This window comes from Chrysochloris asiatica, unplaced genomic scaffold (genome assembly GCF_000296735.1).
Source record: "Chrysochloris asiatica unplaced genomic scaffold, ChrAsi1.0 scaffold00331, whole genome shotgun sequence".
Classification (NCBI taxonomy): Eukaryota; Metazoa; Chordata; class Mammalia; order Afrosoricida; family Chrysochloridae; genus Chrysochloris; species Chrysochloris asiatica.
The window spans coordinates 1,722,591-1,738,843 of record NW_006408849.1 but is presented as its reverse complement, the minus strand read 5'-3'; the positions used below and the strand labels follow the sequence as shown (position 1 = coordinate 1,738,843).

Here is a 16,253-nt window from a genome sequence, read left to right as displayed (position 1 = left end):
CCAACAACCAGGGCTCCTTCCAACCCAGGGCAGCAGGTATTACAATGTGTCCATGGAAGATCAGCTTAACCTTGGTGACACAGACATCACAAGAATGGGAAAAGTGGACATGCAAATAAAAACAGGACAGGTTTCCAGAATGGAGACATATTTAATAAAATAAAGGTCACTAAAATAAGAGAAAGTCACGTATAGCCCGTTGCCTGTGCTGGCTAGGGCCCCTCAAGGTGCTGCCGCCACAAGGCCCCACCGCAGGTCTCACTCCTGCAGAAGCTTGTGTTTGATGGTGGTGCTCTCGGAGCAGAGATGCACGAAGAGGGTGCCGGCGGCTGCGCGGGCCCGCAGCTCCTGCAGCTCATAGTCGTGGGCCCACTCGATGTTGCCCCACTTCTGGATCTGAGGGGAAAGCCAGACACTCTGAGTAGAGGTGAGGTGGGGTGGGTCGGTGCTCTCTCCTGCTGGGGCAGGCACCTGGACCCTAAGTGCCCCACCTGTGGGGGTGGAAGGAAGGGTGCCCCGAGGGCCTGTGGTGAGCTGCAGCTCTGACTCTGAGGAATGCCCAGGACTGAAGGGTCCTAGACAGAACCACAGGGATCTGAGACCCAGAGGGAGGAAGGCCTGATCCTAGCCCTACCTATCTGCTGGCTTCTCCCTTAGTGGGGGCCCAGGAAGCCTGGCCTGGCCACCCCAGCTTGTCCTGTCATCCTCAATCTGACAAGCCCTACAATTCTCTGCATTTCTGGGCTGTCCAGTCTCAGTTTGGATGTACTTTCTGAAGAGCAAGTAATGCTTCCAGATGACTGTTGTTGCTAAGTGCCAAGGAGCGACTGGTGAGCTTGAACCACCAACCTTATGGTTCAAACCAACTTTGGAGTCCAGAGCATCAACCTGCAGTGCCACACCAGGACTCCTCCGATGGGCCTGGCACGTCATCCAGGCTGCCCTCACTTTGTGGAGGATTGAAACGAAGTTCAGAGACTGACTGCCTGGCTCACGGACCCATGGCCAAATGTTGTGTCCAGATTAGAAATCAGGGCTCCTGGTTTCCCACCAATCCCCTAATACTACACATCACACTCCACCCATTCAATCCTTTATAACATTAAAAAAAGAGCTGGCTTTCTTTGTTATCCAGGAAAGGATGTTCCCTCAGCATTTTCTGCATCAGCAGATGAACTCCATGGACTTCGGAAATAATACCACTCAAGGAGATTTTCATCATACTGAGAACCAGCTCCTAGTAACATAATGATTGTAAAGATCATTATGACTTCCAGAGTATAAACTGTGATAGTGTAACAAAACATAATGGAATCTGAGCCCATGAAACCAGAATTTGTGTACTGCCCGCCAGTCTACCTGCTGAAGCAGGGCTAGCCTAATTAGGAGCACACGAGGCATCCAGCAATGAAGGCACTTTACATGTAGACTGGGCCCAGATGGTCTACATCTGTCCACAAGCATCTGTGGGGGAGAGGAGGCCTGGGTTCTAGGACCCAGCTTGAACATCCCCCAACCATGTCAACCTGTGCCTTCATCTCCTCCTGTTTCAAGGCGAGACCCCATGGCGAGGTGCAACCACAGCACTTGTACACCGGGTCAAACTGATTGCCATGATCCGATGATCTCTAGCAATACTTCTACTGACCCTTAGTTTTGGTTTCAGTATGCACATGACAGTAATGAAAGGTCCAAGTTTGCATGAAAAAACTCAGATGGATTACCTGTCGCTCAAATCTGTGTGAATTTGGAAGGGGTGCTATTGTAGTCTATCAGTGTCTCCTCCTCCCCAGCTAGGGAGAGAACTGGGACATCCCCATGACTGTGGCCCGCCTCACCTGGTACTCCTCTTCCAAGCGTGACAGCAGCACAGCCTGCTCCACCGTCAGGCGCAGATCCATCAGACCCAAGGTCAGCACTAGGGACTTGAGCTGGGCCACCACAAATTCAATCCCTGCCAGACACCAGCCAAGTCAGGGCCAGAATGCCCCTGCCCCGAGTCCTTGTACCCCAAACCCAATGCCAGTGAGTTGGCCGCAACTCATAACCCTATAGGCCAGAGTTAAATTGCAGGGTTTTCCAAGTCTGCAAATCTTCACGGAAGGAGACTGCCACATCTTTCTCTGGGGGTGCACAGATGGGTTCTAATGGCAGACCTTGTGGTTCAGCGCCAAGAGCTTAAAGCACTGTGTCACCAGAGCTCCTTCCTGCATCCTAAGGAGTGGTAAAAAGGGCGCCGACTGGAGAGAATGGCCCAAGAAAGCAGCTGCTGTATGCACCTGCTCTGTACCCACCCCCCTTTACTTCTGAAGAGTGTTCTGCCCTTCCTTGGGGATGGGGCCTCTGCTCTTATCTGGAGCAGTTGTACCTGGCAATCAGAGCATTCCACACACCTTACCCAGGAACTGGTTCAGGGCTGGGCATATGACCCAAGCCTTGTTGTGGAGAAGAGAAAGCCAGCTTTCCGCTGGCAGAGTAGGGGCCTGGAGCACAGGCTAAGTCAAAAGGCTGGAGTTAGAGTCAGCCTCCATGCTCAGAGCCACTCCCCTTAGGGAGGGGCGAGCACAGGCTCCAGACACAGACCCCTCCCAGCCCCAGCAAGCTCCAAGGATACCTTGGAGGGCCCACAAGTTGTAAGATGCCAGATGGTTGGCCAGCGCCTCCTGAGTCTTGGCTGGGATGCTGGGCCCCATGATGCTGGTGGAGGCACCAATCTCCACACCGTATCTGAAAGGAAAAAGCTTCAACTTTTCCAACTTCTATAGCCTAAGAGCGGCCTAGCTCTGGCCCAGAAACAAAGACCTAAACTGCTGAGCAGTTTTGTGCCCCTTCAGGATACCTGGCCAAGAAGCTAGTCTTGGGGGTTCTGGAAATTACTGCCACTGGCCAGTTTCTCATCCGCCTATAGCTAACAAGGGGACTAAGAAACCACCCTGAATGGCTGGTGAGTTTTGCAAGCTAAGTGTATGTGTGTGCACAGCTGCTGGAAACTGTCCTGGAATCTTTAGCAAATGCATGGACATCTGCTTTTTAAACTTTTTTACAAAGTCTTTCACATCTGAGGCCATAAAAGAGTTCTTTCAAATATTCCTTTCCTTAAAATACTATTTATATATGTCCTATAGAACTCAATCATTATTTTTAGTCAACAATATTTATAGCCTCTACACTATACAGAGCATTGTTTCTGGCCTGTGATCTACAGATTATTTGCTAGCTTCAAGCAACAATAAATCTTCAAGAATAATCATAACTACCTAAAGCACACAAAGAATAAAATGGAGGAAACTACTTCTGTAATTCCTTTCATATATCACTGATTCCCTGCTGGTTTAAAAATATCCTTGCTGAAATTCGTACAAATTGAAGAGTAGAAAATGGCTAAGTGTTTCTGTAAACTATTTAAGACAGGAAGCTCAAATGCCACAAAAAACCCAGGCTATTTTGCATCATAGTACAGATCTCTAAGTATCTAAAATTTTTATATTTATTTAGATATGAAATGATGCTGTACCTTCATATTTCTCACCTAGTATTGTAGCTGTTAGGAGTCCCTGGATGGGTTAATCATTCATTTGCTAACCAAAAGGCTGGAGGTTCAAGTCCCAGACGTGCCTCGGGAAAGGCCTAGGAATCTGCTTCTGAAAAATTAGCCTTTGACAGCCCACAAAGCATGGTTCTACTCTGACAAACATGGGACTGCCCTAACTTGGGTCAACTCAACACCAACACCTCACTCAACTAAATTTCTTTCTTTAAGTCCCGTGGAGCTCGGGTGCCTTTTACTGTAAAACTGCAGGGGCCTAGCACATTGTAGAGAAAGGTAGCAAATGAAGACAGATCAAGGGACTCACTTGTATGAAAAATTCTACACCAAAATAATATTCCATGTAAGTTCAAAAAGTATGGTGGTCAAGACAGCACCACATGTCAGCCCTCCCAAATTTCCCTTGCAGTGAAATCAAATCGAGTTTCTTCTGCCAGCCCATCAAGCCTCTATAATGTAATGTAATCATAAATAAAATGGAATACCAGGGAGGGAGGCATTCCTTAGAACAATCAGCCATAGAAGACCAAAAGGGTAGCATCTGCCTTGGGACAAAGCTCAGATGGCAGGATGAGTGGGAACAGGAGACACGGGGAGGAAGTGGGAAGAGCGCTATTACATTGTGAGGACTGCAATCAATGTCATGAAACAAAATGGGTATGAACTAGTTTGCTATGTAAACTTTCAACCAAACCTAAATCACACTTTTTTTTTTTTTTTTTTTTAAAAGCCTGTTTGTTTAATTTTACACTCCAGAGACTTCTCACCAAAGAAAAATGCTGGGAGTCACCAGCTATAGATCCACACAACAGAGAAGCACTACCTGTGGATGCCCAGTGTAAGTGGAGGGCCAAATGCACTGCTTTGGGAACCACTTGAGTACAATGTGTGATGACTCAGATGGCAGCTGGCAGCGTGTGAGCAAGGCACATGCACTCCTCCTCCAGCCCGAGACGCGGCATCACTAGCTCCCCTTTACAGACAGACACCGCTGCTCTGACCTGCTGGAGAGGGTGGCCTGGGGGTCCCAGTGTTGCCCAAGAGCAGGTGCCCAGTGCTGGCCTTGGGACAGTCTGAGGACAACACTTGGGGTCCCTAGGTAACCCTGTCCCTGAATGTCTAAGAGATACCTAATCCCAGGGACATCTGAACTCAAAAAGATGACTAGCCAAGGGTTTGTCCAATGTGACCCTGGGTCCCGAGCCTGCCCCCAGTCCTGGTGATTAGTAAAGGCTTGCCTGGGAGTAGAAGGATGGCACATCTTACCTCTTCTCAGCCCACTCGATAATGGGGTCCCACTCATTCTTCTGAAGTTCCACTAATGTCTCTGGCTCCTCCACTCTATAGCTAATTCATTGTAAAAATTACCTTCATTAATAAAAAAAAAAGCACAGTTCCTTCATTCAGCAACACACAAGGGCCAGAGTAAACACTTCTCTACCACCCCAGCCCCGCATGCGAGCCTTTTCCCCTAAAGCAATGGTTCTCAAAGTGTGGTAGCAGCAGTCTGAGCAGTACCTGGGGACTGGCTCCAGTGGAGTCAGAAACTCGAGGGTGGATTCAGCAGTCTGGCCCTCCTGGTGAGAACCCCCCCTACACACACAGTCATTAAGGGCCATTGAGTCCATTCTGACTCATAGCGACCCGGATTAGGGTTTTCTAGGCTTGAACTCTTCCAGGGAGCAGAAAGCCTCATCTTTCTCCCGCAGAGGGGATGTCAGGTTCAAACCACAGACCTGTGGTTTGATGTCCAGTGCTTACCATATATGGAGCCACTTGCTCTTTGCCTCCCACCCCGTTCGTGGACAGGTAAGAGCTGGCAGGTGTATCCTGGGTCCACATGCACGTGACGCTGTGGTGCTGAACACAGACTGTGGAAAGCTGGCCTCCCCACTCCTAAGACACAGTGTGTGCCTCTCAAGCCCATCCCCACCTGTTGGTGCCAAGGCTACAGGAAAGCCTGCCCCAAGGGGACTCGACTCAGAGACCAGGAAAAAACATTAAGACTGAGTCAACTGAGGGAGCTGAACTGCAATGCCTTATGGGATAGACCCTGGCTGGCCCTGTGGAAAGCCCCTGGCCCGTGTAAGCAGGGAGAAGATCTGGCATAAGGGAGCAGAAGCAGGAGTGGGAAAAAGGAGAAACTAGGTAAGGCACTGAGTCTAGCATTCCATCCTTGGTGGTCCATCCCAACAGGCCAGAGTCCCTCTACCAGCTCTAAGGACCCCTTTTACCTGAGTTAGGTTGGGTGGTTTCCGTTCTCTCAAGCAAATGACCCTAACCCAAATGTACTTAGCTTTCTGGCTAGCAGCTTAGTGTGAGCACTAACGCCACCTGGTCAGGAGCATCTTCATGCCTTCATCTTCAGCACTGATTTCAGATGTCAACCTAGGATCTTGGGCCCTCAGATCAGCAGAGAGCAGAGACAGCTGCTTCCCTGCAAAGTTCCTCCCTTAGTACTACTGACTGACTGGTCAGAGAACAGAAACACAGGGAGAACTTAGAACCAGAAGAAGTCAGCTCTGTGTGACCAAGGTGAGGAGTGAGAAGAATGCCTACATGAATTGGATGTAGGTGGCAGAAGACAAGGAGCTGGCAGTGCCTCTTGGGTTTTGGAGTCTGAAGTGCTGCCTGTAACCAACCCAGACCAGGGGCAGAGGCTGGGCAGCAAGAGGGCTGAGACCCATGTTCTGACATGGCTTTAGCCAAGGCACCTAGTAACGTGTAGGAGAGAAGTCAGTCTGCTGCCCTGCCATGACAACTGCCTGGCACAAAAGTCAAAGTGGCCCAGTGGTAACCCTCAGTCCCAGGGGAGAGCCTACAACGTTCTTTACCAGATGGTGTCGGTGTCCAGAAACTTCATAGCCGCCCGAATCAGCTGGTCTTTGCTTCGCTGGGTTGGGTTATCCAAACAAGTGTTACACAAAGTGGTCTGGGTCAAGAAGCAGAGAATGTCCACGATCACCCTGAGGGTTTGGGCTGAAGCATGATCTTTCTGAGGACACTGTACCCAACACACAGCAAAAGGGACACAAGCAGACCACTACACTGAGGGAGGAATCCAGGGGCCCCGACAGCTACCACATCAGCAGATCTGCTGAAAGCTCACCACAGCAGGTCCTGTGCTAGACGCTCACGGGGTCCCCAAGACAGCCAGCTCTTCTAGGCAGGAACCACTGCCCCCACTTAGCAAGGGACGCTGAGCCTTAGAATGAATGGACTCCCCCGCAAGGTCTCATGCTCGTGACTACCCAACTCTGCTGTATTTCATGTAATTCTCACCACAGCACTGTGGAGTAGGTACTGTCATTTCACCCATTTCAGAGAGGTGGAAACTGAGACCAAAAGCAAGACATCAGACACCACTAACCTAAGCAGATTTGGAATGCAAACTTGCTAACTGCTAGCTTTACCACTTGGCACCCCAAGTCCTCAGAAAGCAGGCAAACAAATCATCCAAATCAGGTTTGGGATTGTTTTTCTAGATTTACTTTGGCAACAGTGGGTTCCTTAGGTTACTCTAACAAATACACTGTAGTTCCAATCACCCAACTTTAGCCAGGCCATCAAAGGCAACAGCACAAAATGCCACAGAGTTTACAAGAAAATGGTGAGACCTGGGGACTCCTGAGCCCATGGACATGGACATAGCCACAGAGGACTACAGTAGAGAATGAAATATCCAAGTGATATGAAGTGAGGAGAGATTTACAAGAACACTGACACTTGCAGATGGTACCCATTTGACCTAGCTTCAATGGCTGGTTGATCAGAACGCAACTAGAGGAAGAAAGAAGAGGGGAAAAAAGCATAATCTGCTACAATTTGATGAACCTGACCTATACTCATGGATGTAGTAGCTTAAAAGAGGGAATGAATCTTTACAGCAATACATAGGGTTGACACAGATGGGCAACTTAGACATTGGCTACCTAAAATGGGGTGGCTATAAAGGCACAAAGTGACTGGCTTACAAGTTTTCAAGAGGGAGTTTAGTTTTAGAGGGTACAGGGAAAGGCAGAAACTCTAATGAGTGTTTTTCAACCTGTCTAGATGGGGCTGGTGAAAGGAGATGGGAAAAAGACTCTTGTAGTTCAATAGTGAGTAATAGTTATCAGGACTGATGTAGATGTTTTGTAACAAAAAGAGGGGAGTGGTTGATCTTGCAGTCCAGGAGCCGAGGAACCCTGGGACCATCAGGGGAGAAGAGCAGGAGCGGAGTGTGGGACCCTATCCAGAAAAGCAGTGATGCCAGAGATGGAGGCAGAGATGATGACGTGGAGAGATGGAGCAGTTGAGGACTCTAGACTCAGGGAGGGAGAGGGGTTGAGTGCTAGTGCCTGGCGGGGCTGGCTTGCAGGTTATGCCTTTGGTTATTTGAATGACTGTATAGTCCTGAGTATTTTGGTGTACATTAAAAAAAAAAAAGAGGGAATAGAAGTAAATACTGTTGAATGATGATACATGGAGGGGATTGTAATCATTGCAATGAAACAAAATACGATAGGATGAGTGTAAAGCTGATGTTCTCCCATGTAAACTATCACTCAATTCACAATAAAAACTTAAAAAAAAAAAAAGTTACAAGAAAGTCCCCCAAGGTCTGCCTGTCTCGAGGAGCGCAGCAATGATCAAGACGATAACACTTATAATGCTCACCTGTGCCTGCACCTGGCCAGACCCTCACATGCATCACCTCCTTTAATCCTGATCTCATCCCATTTGACAAGTACCACTAGTGTTCCGCCTCTCAGACGGGGACCTGGGTTGAGAGAGGAGCAGGCACTAGCCCTACATTCCAGAGTCTGGGAGCCACAGAACCTGGACCTGGGGAGCTCTGCAGTCACAGTTCTTATGTGAGATAGTCAGTGAGATGAGAGAGAGCTGCTTTCAGTGAGCTGTCCCCACCTAGTGGCCACAGACTATGGTAAATCAATCTGTGCAGATGGGTGAGGGCTGGCTCCAAAGTGAGTCCTTCTCACGCTGACGTCCAAGTTCTTCCATAGTGCAGTACCTACTGAAAGCCAGCTACACTCTGTGCTAGGGGCTGGGTATACCTGGTGAACGGAATCGACATGGCCCCTAACTTCATGTTGCATGCAGTGCAGTAGGAGACAGACAAAAGAGCACGTAAACCTACAGTGCACAACTGCAGCTGCTCTCACAAACAATAAGACAGCTGGGACCTTTCTGAAGAGTTGCAATTTGTAGCAAGACCATGACGGGGAGAGGCTGCGTGGTCAGAGACTGGAGCCCCACACAGAGGGTCTGGCCAAATTTTGGAGAGACATACACCTTTTTGCTGAGTCCCAAAGGCAGTCATAAGGTTAGGGGTGAGGAACTGGGCCGAGTTTGGCATTATAAGCACATTACCAGATGCATGGTGTAGAATTTGATGGTATCTTGCTGGGAGTCCCATTCAGTGGCCACCGCAGTAGCCAGGGCCTCACTGGGGACAGTAAAGAGCTTGGCTTGGGGTGTTTTCAGTTTCCGATTGTCCAGGTTGATCTCAAAGCCACCTTGCAAAAGCAAATAGAAATCTCTTAGGGTGTGCTCAGTGAAACTGTGACCATTCCTACAGCTAGCCATGTGAATTGGTACTAAGGCAACTCTAAGTCGGTTCAGTGAAGGGTTTACAGAAACATAATTGACAAAAAGGGGAGGAATCATCTCACCATAAGACTGGCCAGAGATGAAAATATTCCCAACCACTCACACACACAAAAAAATAGGCAAAATTTCAAACACTCACCTTCACCCTGTGTGATGCTAACATTCTGATAAAACCGCTTCTTTTCTGTAATAAAGTTTTCAAAAAGGTAATTTTAAATAACATATCATTATTGCTGATGTTGAATTTACCGGTTTCACGTTCACGTCACCATTCAAGATCTGCCCTACTCTAAACAATATCATCAAGGGCTCTGGCTAAGGCCAGAGGCAGGGGTGGCAGGCAGGAAAGCACTAGGGTCGTCCAAGAGAGCAACCAGACATGTCAGTCATGTTGCCCACCAGTTACCAGGTCCCACGGACAAGTCTGATCATGCACCACGGTCAACTAGACAGATTTGGGCTTACCCCATTGGCCTTGCAAAAACCTGACACCAACCCTCTCTCCCATAGACCTCTAACTCAGCTGTTCCATAATCTGTTGCAACGCCCACAGAACTCAGACACCATACTCACAGTTACGGGGTTTATTAGGGAAGTTAACAGGTTACAGTGCAGGGTCAGAAATGTTCAGGGCAGCCTGCCTAATTTAAGAAAACTCTTTTAGTGCTACTAGTAAATGCCCCAGGACACACCATTCCACCATAAGCCTCAGCCTGAAGGCACTCAGCTATGGCTTCAGGTGTCAGCACACCTAGCTCCCCCAGTCATGTGCCTGGAAGCACCCGACTCTGCAAGGAAGCCTCCTGCCCACAGTCATTCCGCTTTACTTGCTCTGGGGACTGGGAAGCCCTCTGCTCTATGTTAGACTCTGGATCTTAGTTCTGCTGCTGCTGCTGCTCCTCTCAACTCTTCCGGTGTTATAGCCTTCTGTTCCTGGGTCCAGGAGGTTCAATGTTCAAGGATCTCGGGGTCCACTCTTGGCTCTTCCTTTTGATGGTAGTGAGATTCCTCCCTTCTGCTTCTGAGATGGCTCATTTTAAACTTAGCAGACGATAATATTGACCAACCTCCCCCCTCTCCCCAACCAATTAGATTTTCATTTACAATCACTCACAAGTGAATCACACACATCAGCATCTTCCTCCACCTTCTCTTCGTTTGGTGGACGTTTACAAAGGCTATAGCTTAAAGGAGCTCTGGTAGCGTAGTGGTTACAAATCGGGCTGTGCACCGCAAGGTAGGCAGTTCGAAACTGCCGGCTGCTCCACGGGAGAAAGATGAGGCTATCTGCTCCCATAAAGATTTACAGCTTCAGAAACCCTGTGCAGGGTCACTATGGGCTGGAACCAACTCGGCTGCACTTAACAACAACATAGCTAAAAGGAGCCCTGGTAACACAGTGGGTTATAAACTGAGCTGCTAAACAAAAGGTCAGCAGTTCAGATCTACCAGCTACTTCTCAGGAGAAAGATGCGGCTTTCTGCTTCCATAAAGATTTGTTGTTGTTGTTAGGTACCATTGATTTGGTACTGACTCATAGCGATCTTATGCCCATCAGAAAGAAGCACTGTCCAGTTCTCACAATTGTTGCTATATTTGAGCCCACTGCCGTTGCCACTGCATCAATCCAACTTGTTGGGGTCTTCCTCTTTTTTGCTGACCCTCCACTTTACCAAGCATCATGTCCTTCTCCAGGGATTGGTCCCTCCTGAAAATATGTCCAAAGTATAAGAGACCAAGTCTGACCATCTTGGTTTCTAAGGGGTATTCTGGCTGTACTTCTTCCAATACAGATCTGTTTGTTCTTCTGGAAGTCCATGGTAAAGCTTTACAGCCTCGGAAGCTCTATACAGGGTCGCTATAAGTCAGAACCAACTCCATGGCACATAACCACCACCATCATGGCTAGAAGAGACATATTAAATAATTCACAGGACTAAATCAGCCCAGGTAGCATAGTGGGTTATAAGTTGGGCTGCTTACCGCAAGGTCATAGTTCGAATCTACAAGCCACTCCTAGGGACAAAGATGAGGCTTTCTGCTCCAGTCAAGATTTACAGCTTTGGAAACCCTATACAGGGTCTCTATGAGTCAGAACTGACTCATTAGCACACAATCACCACTACCATCACCGCAGATCTGAACGTCTCCCTTCCTCTCACCACTAGGACTGCCCCCAGTCAGCACAATGTGACTGTGATAAACTCAAAGACCCATCCCAGAGACCTACTTCTCTGCAGGAATGAATGAAAAGTCAGCATCTATGTGTCTTTGTATGTGAGCAGGAGTGTGCATATGTCTAGTAGGCATGCTTAGTAAGCGGAGATCCCAGGAGCATTTTCTGTTCCCACTACCCAATGAATAAACGTAATCAACCAAGGTGCTTGCATATTCAACAGGAACTCAAAACACGTCCTTTAAGGAGGGCAAAATCTGTGTATTGTGCTCTCTTTTGAAAATAACATGGATAAAATCTTACATGAAAATGTAAACACATTTTCCCTCTTTGATCCAGGAGGGATTAAAAACCTCAAAAGGAATTATGCAGATTCCCTAAACTAATAAAGAATAACAAGTAGGTCACATTTTGGAAACCATTAAGCATTAACATGGTCTCCAGTCCCTGTGATAAATATATAAAACCTTCATATATTCACTCATTCACTGGCTACCAAGAGCCTCAGGGTCCCTGACTGAAGTTACTTATTGAGGGCTTGATGTAGCATGAAAAGGTAAAGGAGACTCATTAAATAGTTTGTTTTTTAATGCCTTTTTAAAAAATCAAGCAAGCTTAAGTTATAATTACATTAACTCAAACAGAGAATTAAACTGATTACTCAGGTAAGTTATTTATTCAAATTCAGAAGAACGTATGTGTGGGTGGGGAGCAATGAGAAAGAGGGTATCTGGCCTCACTCTAAGCATATGCTGTTTATGTTTGCCACATACCTATTTTTACCCCATAAATCTCATTTGCTTTACCTTATACCCTGGTGTGGCACTGTGAGATAAAGCACTGGACCCCAAGGTCAGTTTGAACCTCAAATTCAGCAGCCGCTTCTTGGAAACCCTACACAGGATTGTGATGAGTTGAAATCAACACAATGGCACATAACACCACCAACACCCCCTAAACACAGTGGTACTATATCCCACCATTCATCTGTCAGTTTGTCATACTGTGATTGATGGTTTGGTGCATTGCTGTGATGCTGGAAGCTGCATCACCAAAATCTGGCATTTCGAATGCCAGCAGGGTCACCCATGGAACAGACCATCAAGTGCTCATATGCAAGTTCATATTGAAGCTGAAGAAAATTCAATCAAGTCACGAGAGCCAAAATATGACTCTGAGTATTGTTGTTGTTAAATGCTGTTGAATTGGTTCTGACTTATAGCAACCTGATATAGGGTTTCCAAGGAGTAGCTGGTGAGGTTGAACTGCCAACCCCACAGTTCAAACTGACCTTGTGGTCCAGTGCTTATCAGATGACACCACATTGGGACTTTGACTTTGAGTTTAAGTATATTCCCCCTGAATTTAGAGACCATCTCAAGAACAGAGTTGATGAATTAGACACTAATGACTGAAGACAAGAGGAATTGTGGGACGACATCAAGAACGTCATACATGAAGAAAGTAAAAGGTTGTACATGAAAAGACAGGAAAGAAAGAAAAGACCAAAATGCATGTCAATAGAGGGAGGCTCTGAAACTTGCTCTTGAACATAGAAAAACTAAAGTGACTGAAAGAAATAAGTAAAAGAACTGAAAAATGAGGGAAAAAAACACTGAAAAGAAAATTTCAAAAGGCAGTTTGAGAAGACAAAGTAGATTATTAAAATGAAATGTGCAAAGTCCTAGAGTTAGAAAACCAAAAAGGAAGCTCCCACCCCGCATTTCTCAAACTGAAAGAACTGGGAAAAAAATTCAAACCTTGACTTGCAATACTGAAGGATTCTATGGTGTAGCACTGTGGACTACAAGGTCGCTTTGAACCACAAGGTCGGCGGTTCAAGCTCACCAGCCACTCCTCGGAAACCCTATGCAGACAGGGTAGCTATGAGTTGGTACTGACTCCATGGCACTTAATAACAACAATGGGTAAAATACTGCATGAGGCAGGAAGCATCAAAATTAGATGGAGGAACACACAGTTACTGTACCAAATAGAACTGGTCGATGTTCACCCATTTCAGGAGACAGCATATGATCAAGAACTGATGGCATTGAAAGAAGTCCCAGCTGTACTGAAGGTACTGGCAAAAACCAAGCCTCCAGGAACTGATGGGATACAAACTGAAGTGTTTCAACAATCTGATACAGCAGTGGAAGCACTCACTCATCCATGTCAGGAGATTCAGAAAACAGCTACCTGGTTCATCAATTAGAAGAGATCTGTATTTGTGCCCATTACAAAGAAAAGTGATCCAACAGAATTCAGAAGTCAGACAGTAAATAATACCATTATTACATACCAAGTAAAATTTGGCTAAAGATAATTCAAAAATGGTTACGGCAGCACATCGACAGGGGTGCTGGTGGTGGTGACTGTGTGCCGTGGAGTCGGTTCCGACTCATAGCGACCCTGTATAGGGTTTCCAAGGCAGAAACCCTCATCTTTCTCCCATAGAATGGCTGGTACTTTCAAACTGCTGACCTTGAGGTTAGCAGTCCGACTCATAACCACTATGCTATCAGAGCTCCTTACATCAACAGGGAACTGTCAGAAATTCAAGCCAGATTCAGAAGAGACCATAGAATGAAGGCCATCCTAGCTGACATCAAATGGCTCTTGGTTGAAAGCGAAAGATGCCTATTTGTGCTTTACTGACTATGTCAAAGCATTCAACTATGCAGATCATAACAAACTCTAGCTAACAGAGAAGAATGCCATTCCAAAATGAATTGTGTTCCTGAGGAACCTGTACATAGACCAAAACACAGCTGTTAGATAAAAATGAGGAAACACTGAATGGTTCACAATCAGGAAAGGTGTGTGTCACCATACTTATTCAACCTGTATGATTAGCAAATAATATGAGACACTGGATTATATGAAGAAGACTGTGACACCAGGATTGGAGGAAGACTCATTAACCACGATATGCAAATGACATAACCTTGCTTGCTGGGAAGTGAAGAGGATTTAAAGTACTTACTGATGAAGATCAAAGACTATATAACCTTCAGTATGGATTGCACCTCATTGTAAAGAAAATGAAAATGTGGTGCTGTGGGTTAATGCCCTGGACTGCAAAGTCACCAGCTGCCCCTTGGAAACCCTATACAAGGTTCACTATAGGTCAGAACCCAACTCTTAACAACAATTAACAACAGCAGACCAACAAATAACACCATGATAAATAGAGAAAATAATGAAGCTGTCAAAGGCTATTTTGCTTCAGTCCACAATCAACATTCATGGAAGCAGCAGTCTCTTGACAACATATCGCATTAGGCCAATCTGCTGCACAAGACCTCTTTAAAGTGTTCAAGAGCAAAGATGTCATTTTGAGCACTAAGGTATGCCTGACCCAAGCCATATGTTCAATCACCTCACTGCATATGAGAGTAGGACAACAAATAAAGAAGAATGCAGAAGAGTTAATGCACCGGAGTTCCGGTGCTGGTGAAAAGTATTGAAAGCTCCATGGGCTGCACCAGAGAAGAACAAACAAGTCTGTCTGGGAAGAAGTATAGCCAGGAAACTCCTCAGAAGTGATGACGCTGAGACTTTGTCACGGCACTTTCGCCATGTTGTCAGGGAGGACCAGTCTCTGGAGAAGGTCATCAGGCTTACAAAAGTGGAAGGTCAGACCCTCAACAAGAGGATAAACACAATGGAGCAACAAAGATCCCAAACATAACAATTGTGAGGATGGCACAGGGCTAGGCAGTGTTTGCTTCTGTTGTACATGTTGTTGTGATGTGCTGTGGAGTCGGTTCCGACTCATAGCGACCCTGTACAGGGTTTCCGAGGCTGTAAATCTTTATGGGAGCAGAAAGCCTCACCTTTCTCCCACGGAACAGCTGGTAGTTTCAAACTGCTGACCTCGCAGTTCGCGGCCCGATTCGTAACAACTATGCTACCAGAGTTCCTTTCTGTTGTACATAGGGTTGCTACAAACTGGAACCGACTCTTTGGCACCTAACAATTACAACAGGGTGATGATGACTGCACAAATCTGAGTAAACAACAACAAAAAATAACTGTATACTTTAAATAGGTGCAGTTGTACGGTAGGTGAAGTATATTGCAACAAAACTGTTAAGAAACAGTAACTTTAGGACAAATTTATCTGCCATAGCAACTAATTTAAGTGGGCTAAGCTCTGGTAGCGTAGTGGTTACGAATCGGGCTGCGAACCTTAAGGTCAGCGGTTGGAAACTACCAGCCGCTCCGCGGGAGAAAGATGAGGCTTTCTACTCCCGTAAAGATTTACACCCTCGGAAACCCTGTACAGGGTCGCTATGGGTCGGACCCGACTCGATGGCACTTAACAACAACAACAACAAGTGCACTCTGTATTTTTCAAACCGCCCTTGAATCTAGAACAGCGGCTGGCAACCTTTTTCTGTAGTGACAATAAACTGCTGGCATTCTTAGGAACACTGATGGTTCAGTACCAGACCACCATGGTTAAGTGAAGCACACTAATTATTGTGTTTCCCAGTACTTATAATAATTATGTTTACAATATACTGACGTCTACTAAGTATGAAATAACACTATGAAAACAATTTCAACTATTGTAAGAATTACCAAAATGTGAAAAGAGCACATGCTGTTGGGAAAATGGTGCTGACAGACTGCTTGACACAGTGAAGTACAATAAAGCGAAGCAAAACAAAATCAGGTCTGCCATTTTCAACTACACAACTACAAGACTCTGCCTTTGTAATGAAAGTACCCAGAGACAACATATGTATGGCAGTATTCCAATAAAACTTTATTTACAAAAACAAGTGGCAGCCTATAACTGATTGGAATACCTAAAATGGGGCTACAACGTGCCCAGTGAGGGAGGCTTCCTGCGGATCGTCTGCAATACATAAGACTATAGGTGGAAGCCTGAACCACATCCAGATC

At 46.4% G+C, this 16,253-nt stretch overlaps 1 protein-coding gene across 1 annotated transcript in view; it reads right to left on the bottom strand.

Annotated features, from left to right (window-relative positions):
- Nucleotides 1–250: 250 nt before the first annotated feature.
- The window catches only part of ATPAF2 (ATP synthase mitochondrial F1 complex assembly factor 2), a 20,430-nt gene continuing 4,427 nt past the window's right edge, over nucleotides 251–16,253 (bottom strand). Inside the window, exons 2-8 of the mRNA XM_006875535.1 lie at nucleotides 9,300–9,344; nucleotides 8,921–9,066; nucleotides 6,382–6,479; nucleotides 4,814–4,894; nucleotides 2,615–2,727; nucleotides 1,839–1,954; nucleotides 251–396 (exon numbers count right to left, since the gene is read on the bottom strand). Coding sequence (XP_006875597.1) covers nucleotides 259–396; nucleotides 1,839–1,954; nucleotides 2,615–2,727; nucleotides 4,814–4,894; nucleotides 6,382–6,479; nucleotides 8,921–9,066; nucleotides 9,300–9,344 — 737 coding nt within the window. The 3' untranslated portion in view covers nucleotides 251–258. The remainder of the gene's footprint in view (nucleotides 397–1,838; nucleotides 1,955–2,614; nucleotides 2,728–4,813; nucleotides 4,895–6,381; nucleotides 6,480–8,920; nucleotides 9,067–9,299; nucleotides 9,345–16,253) is intronic.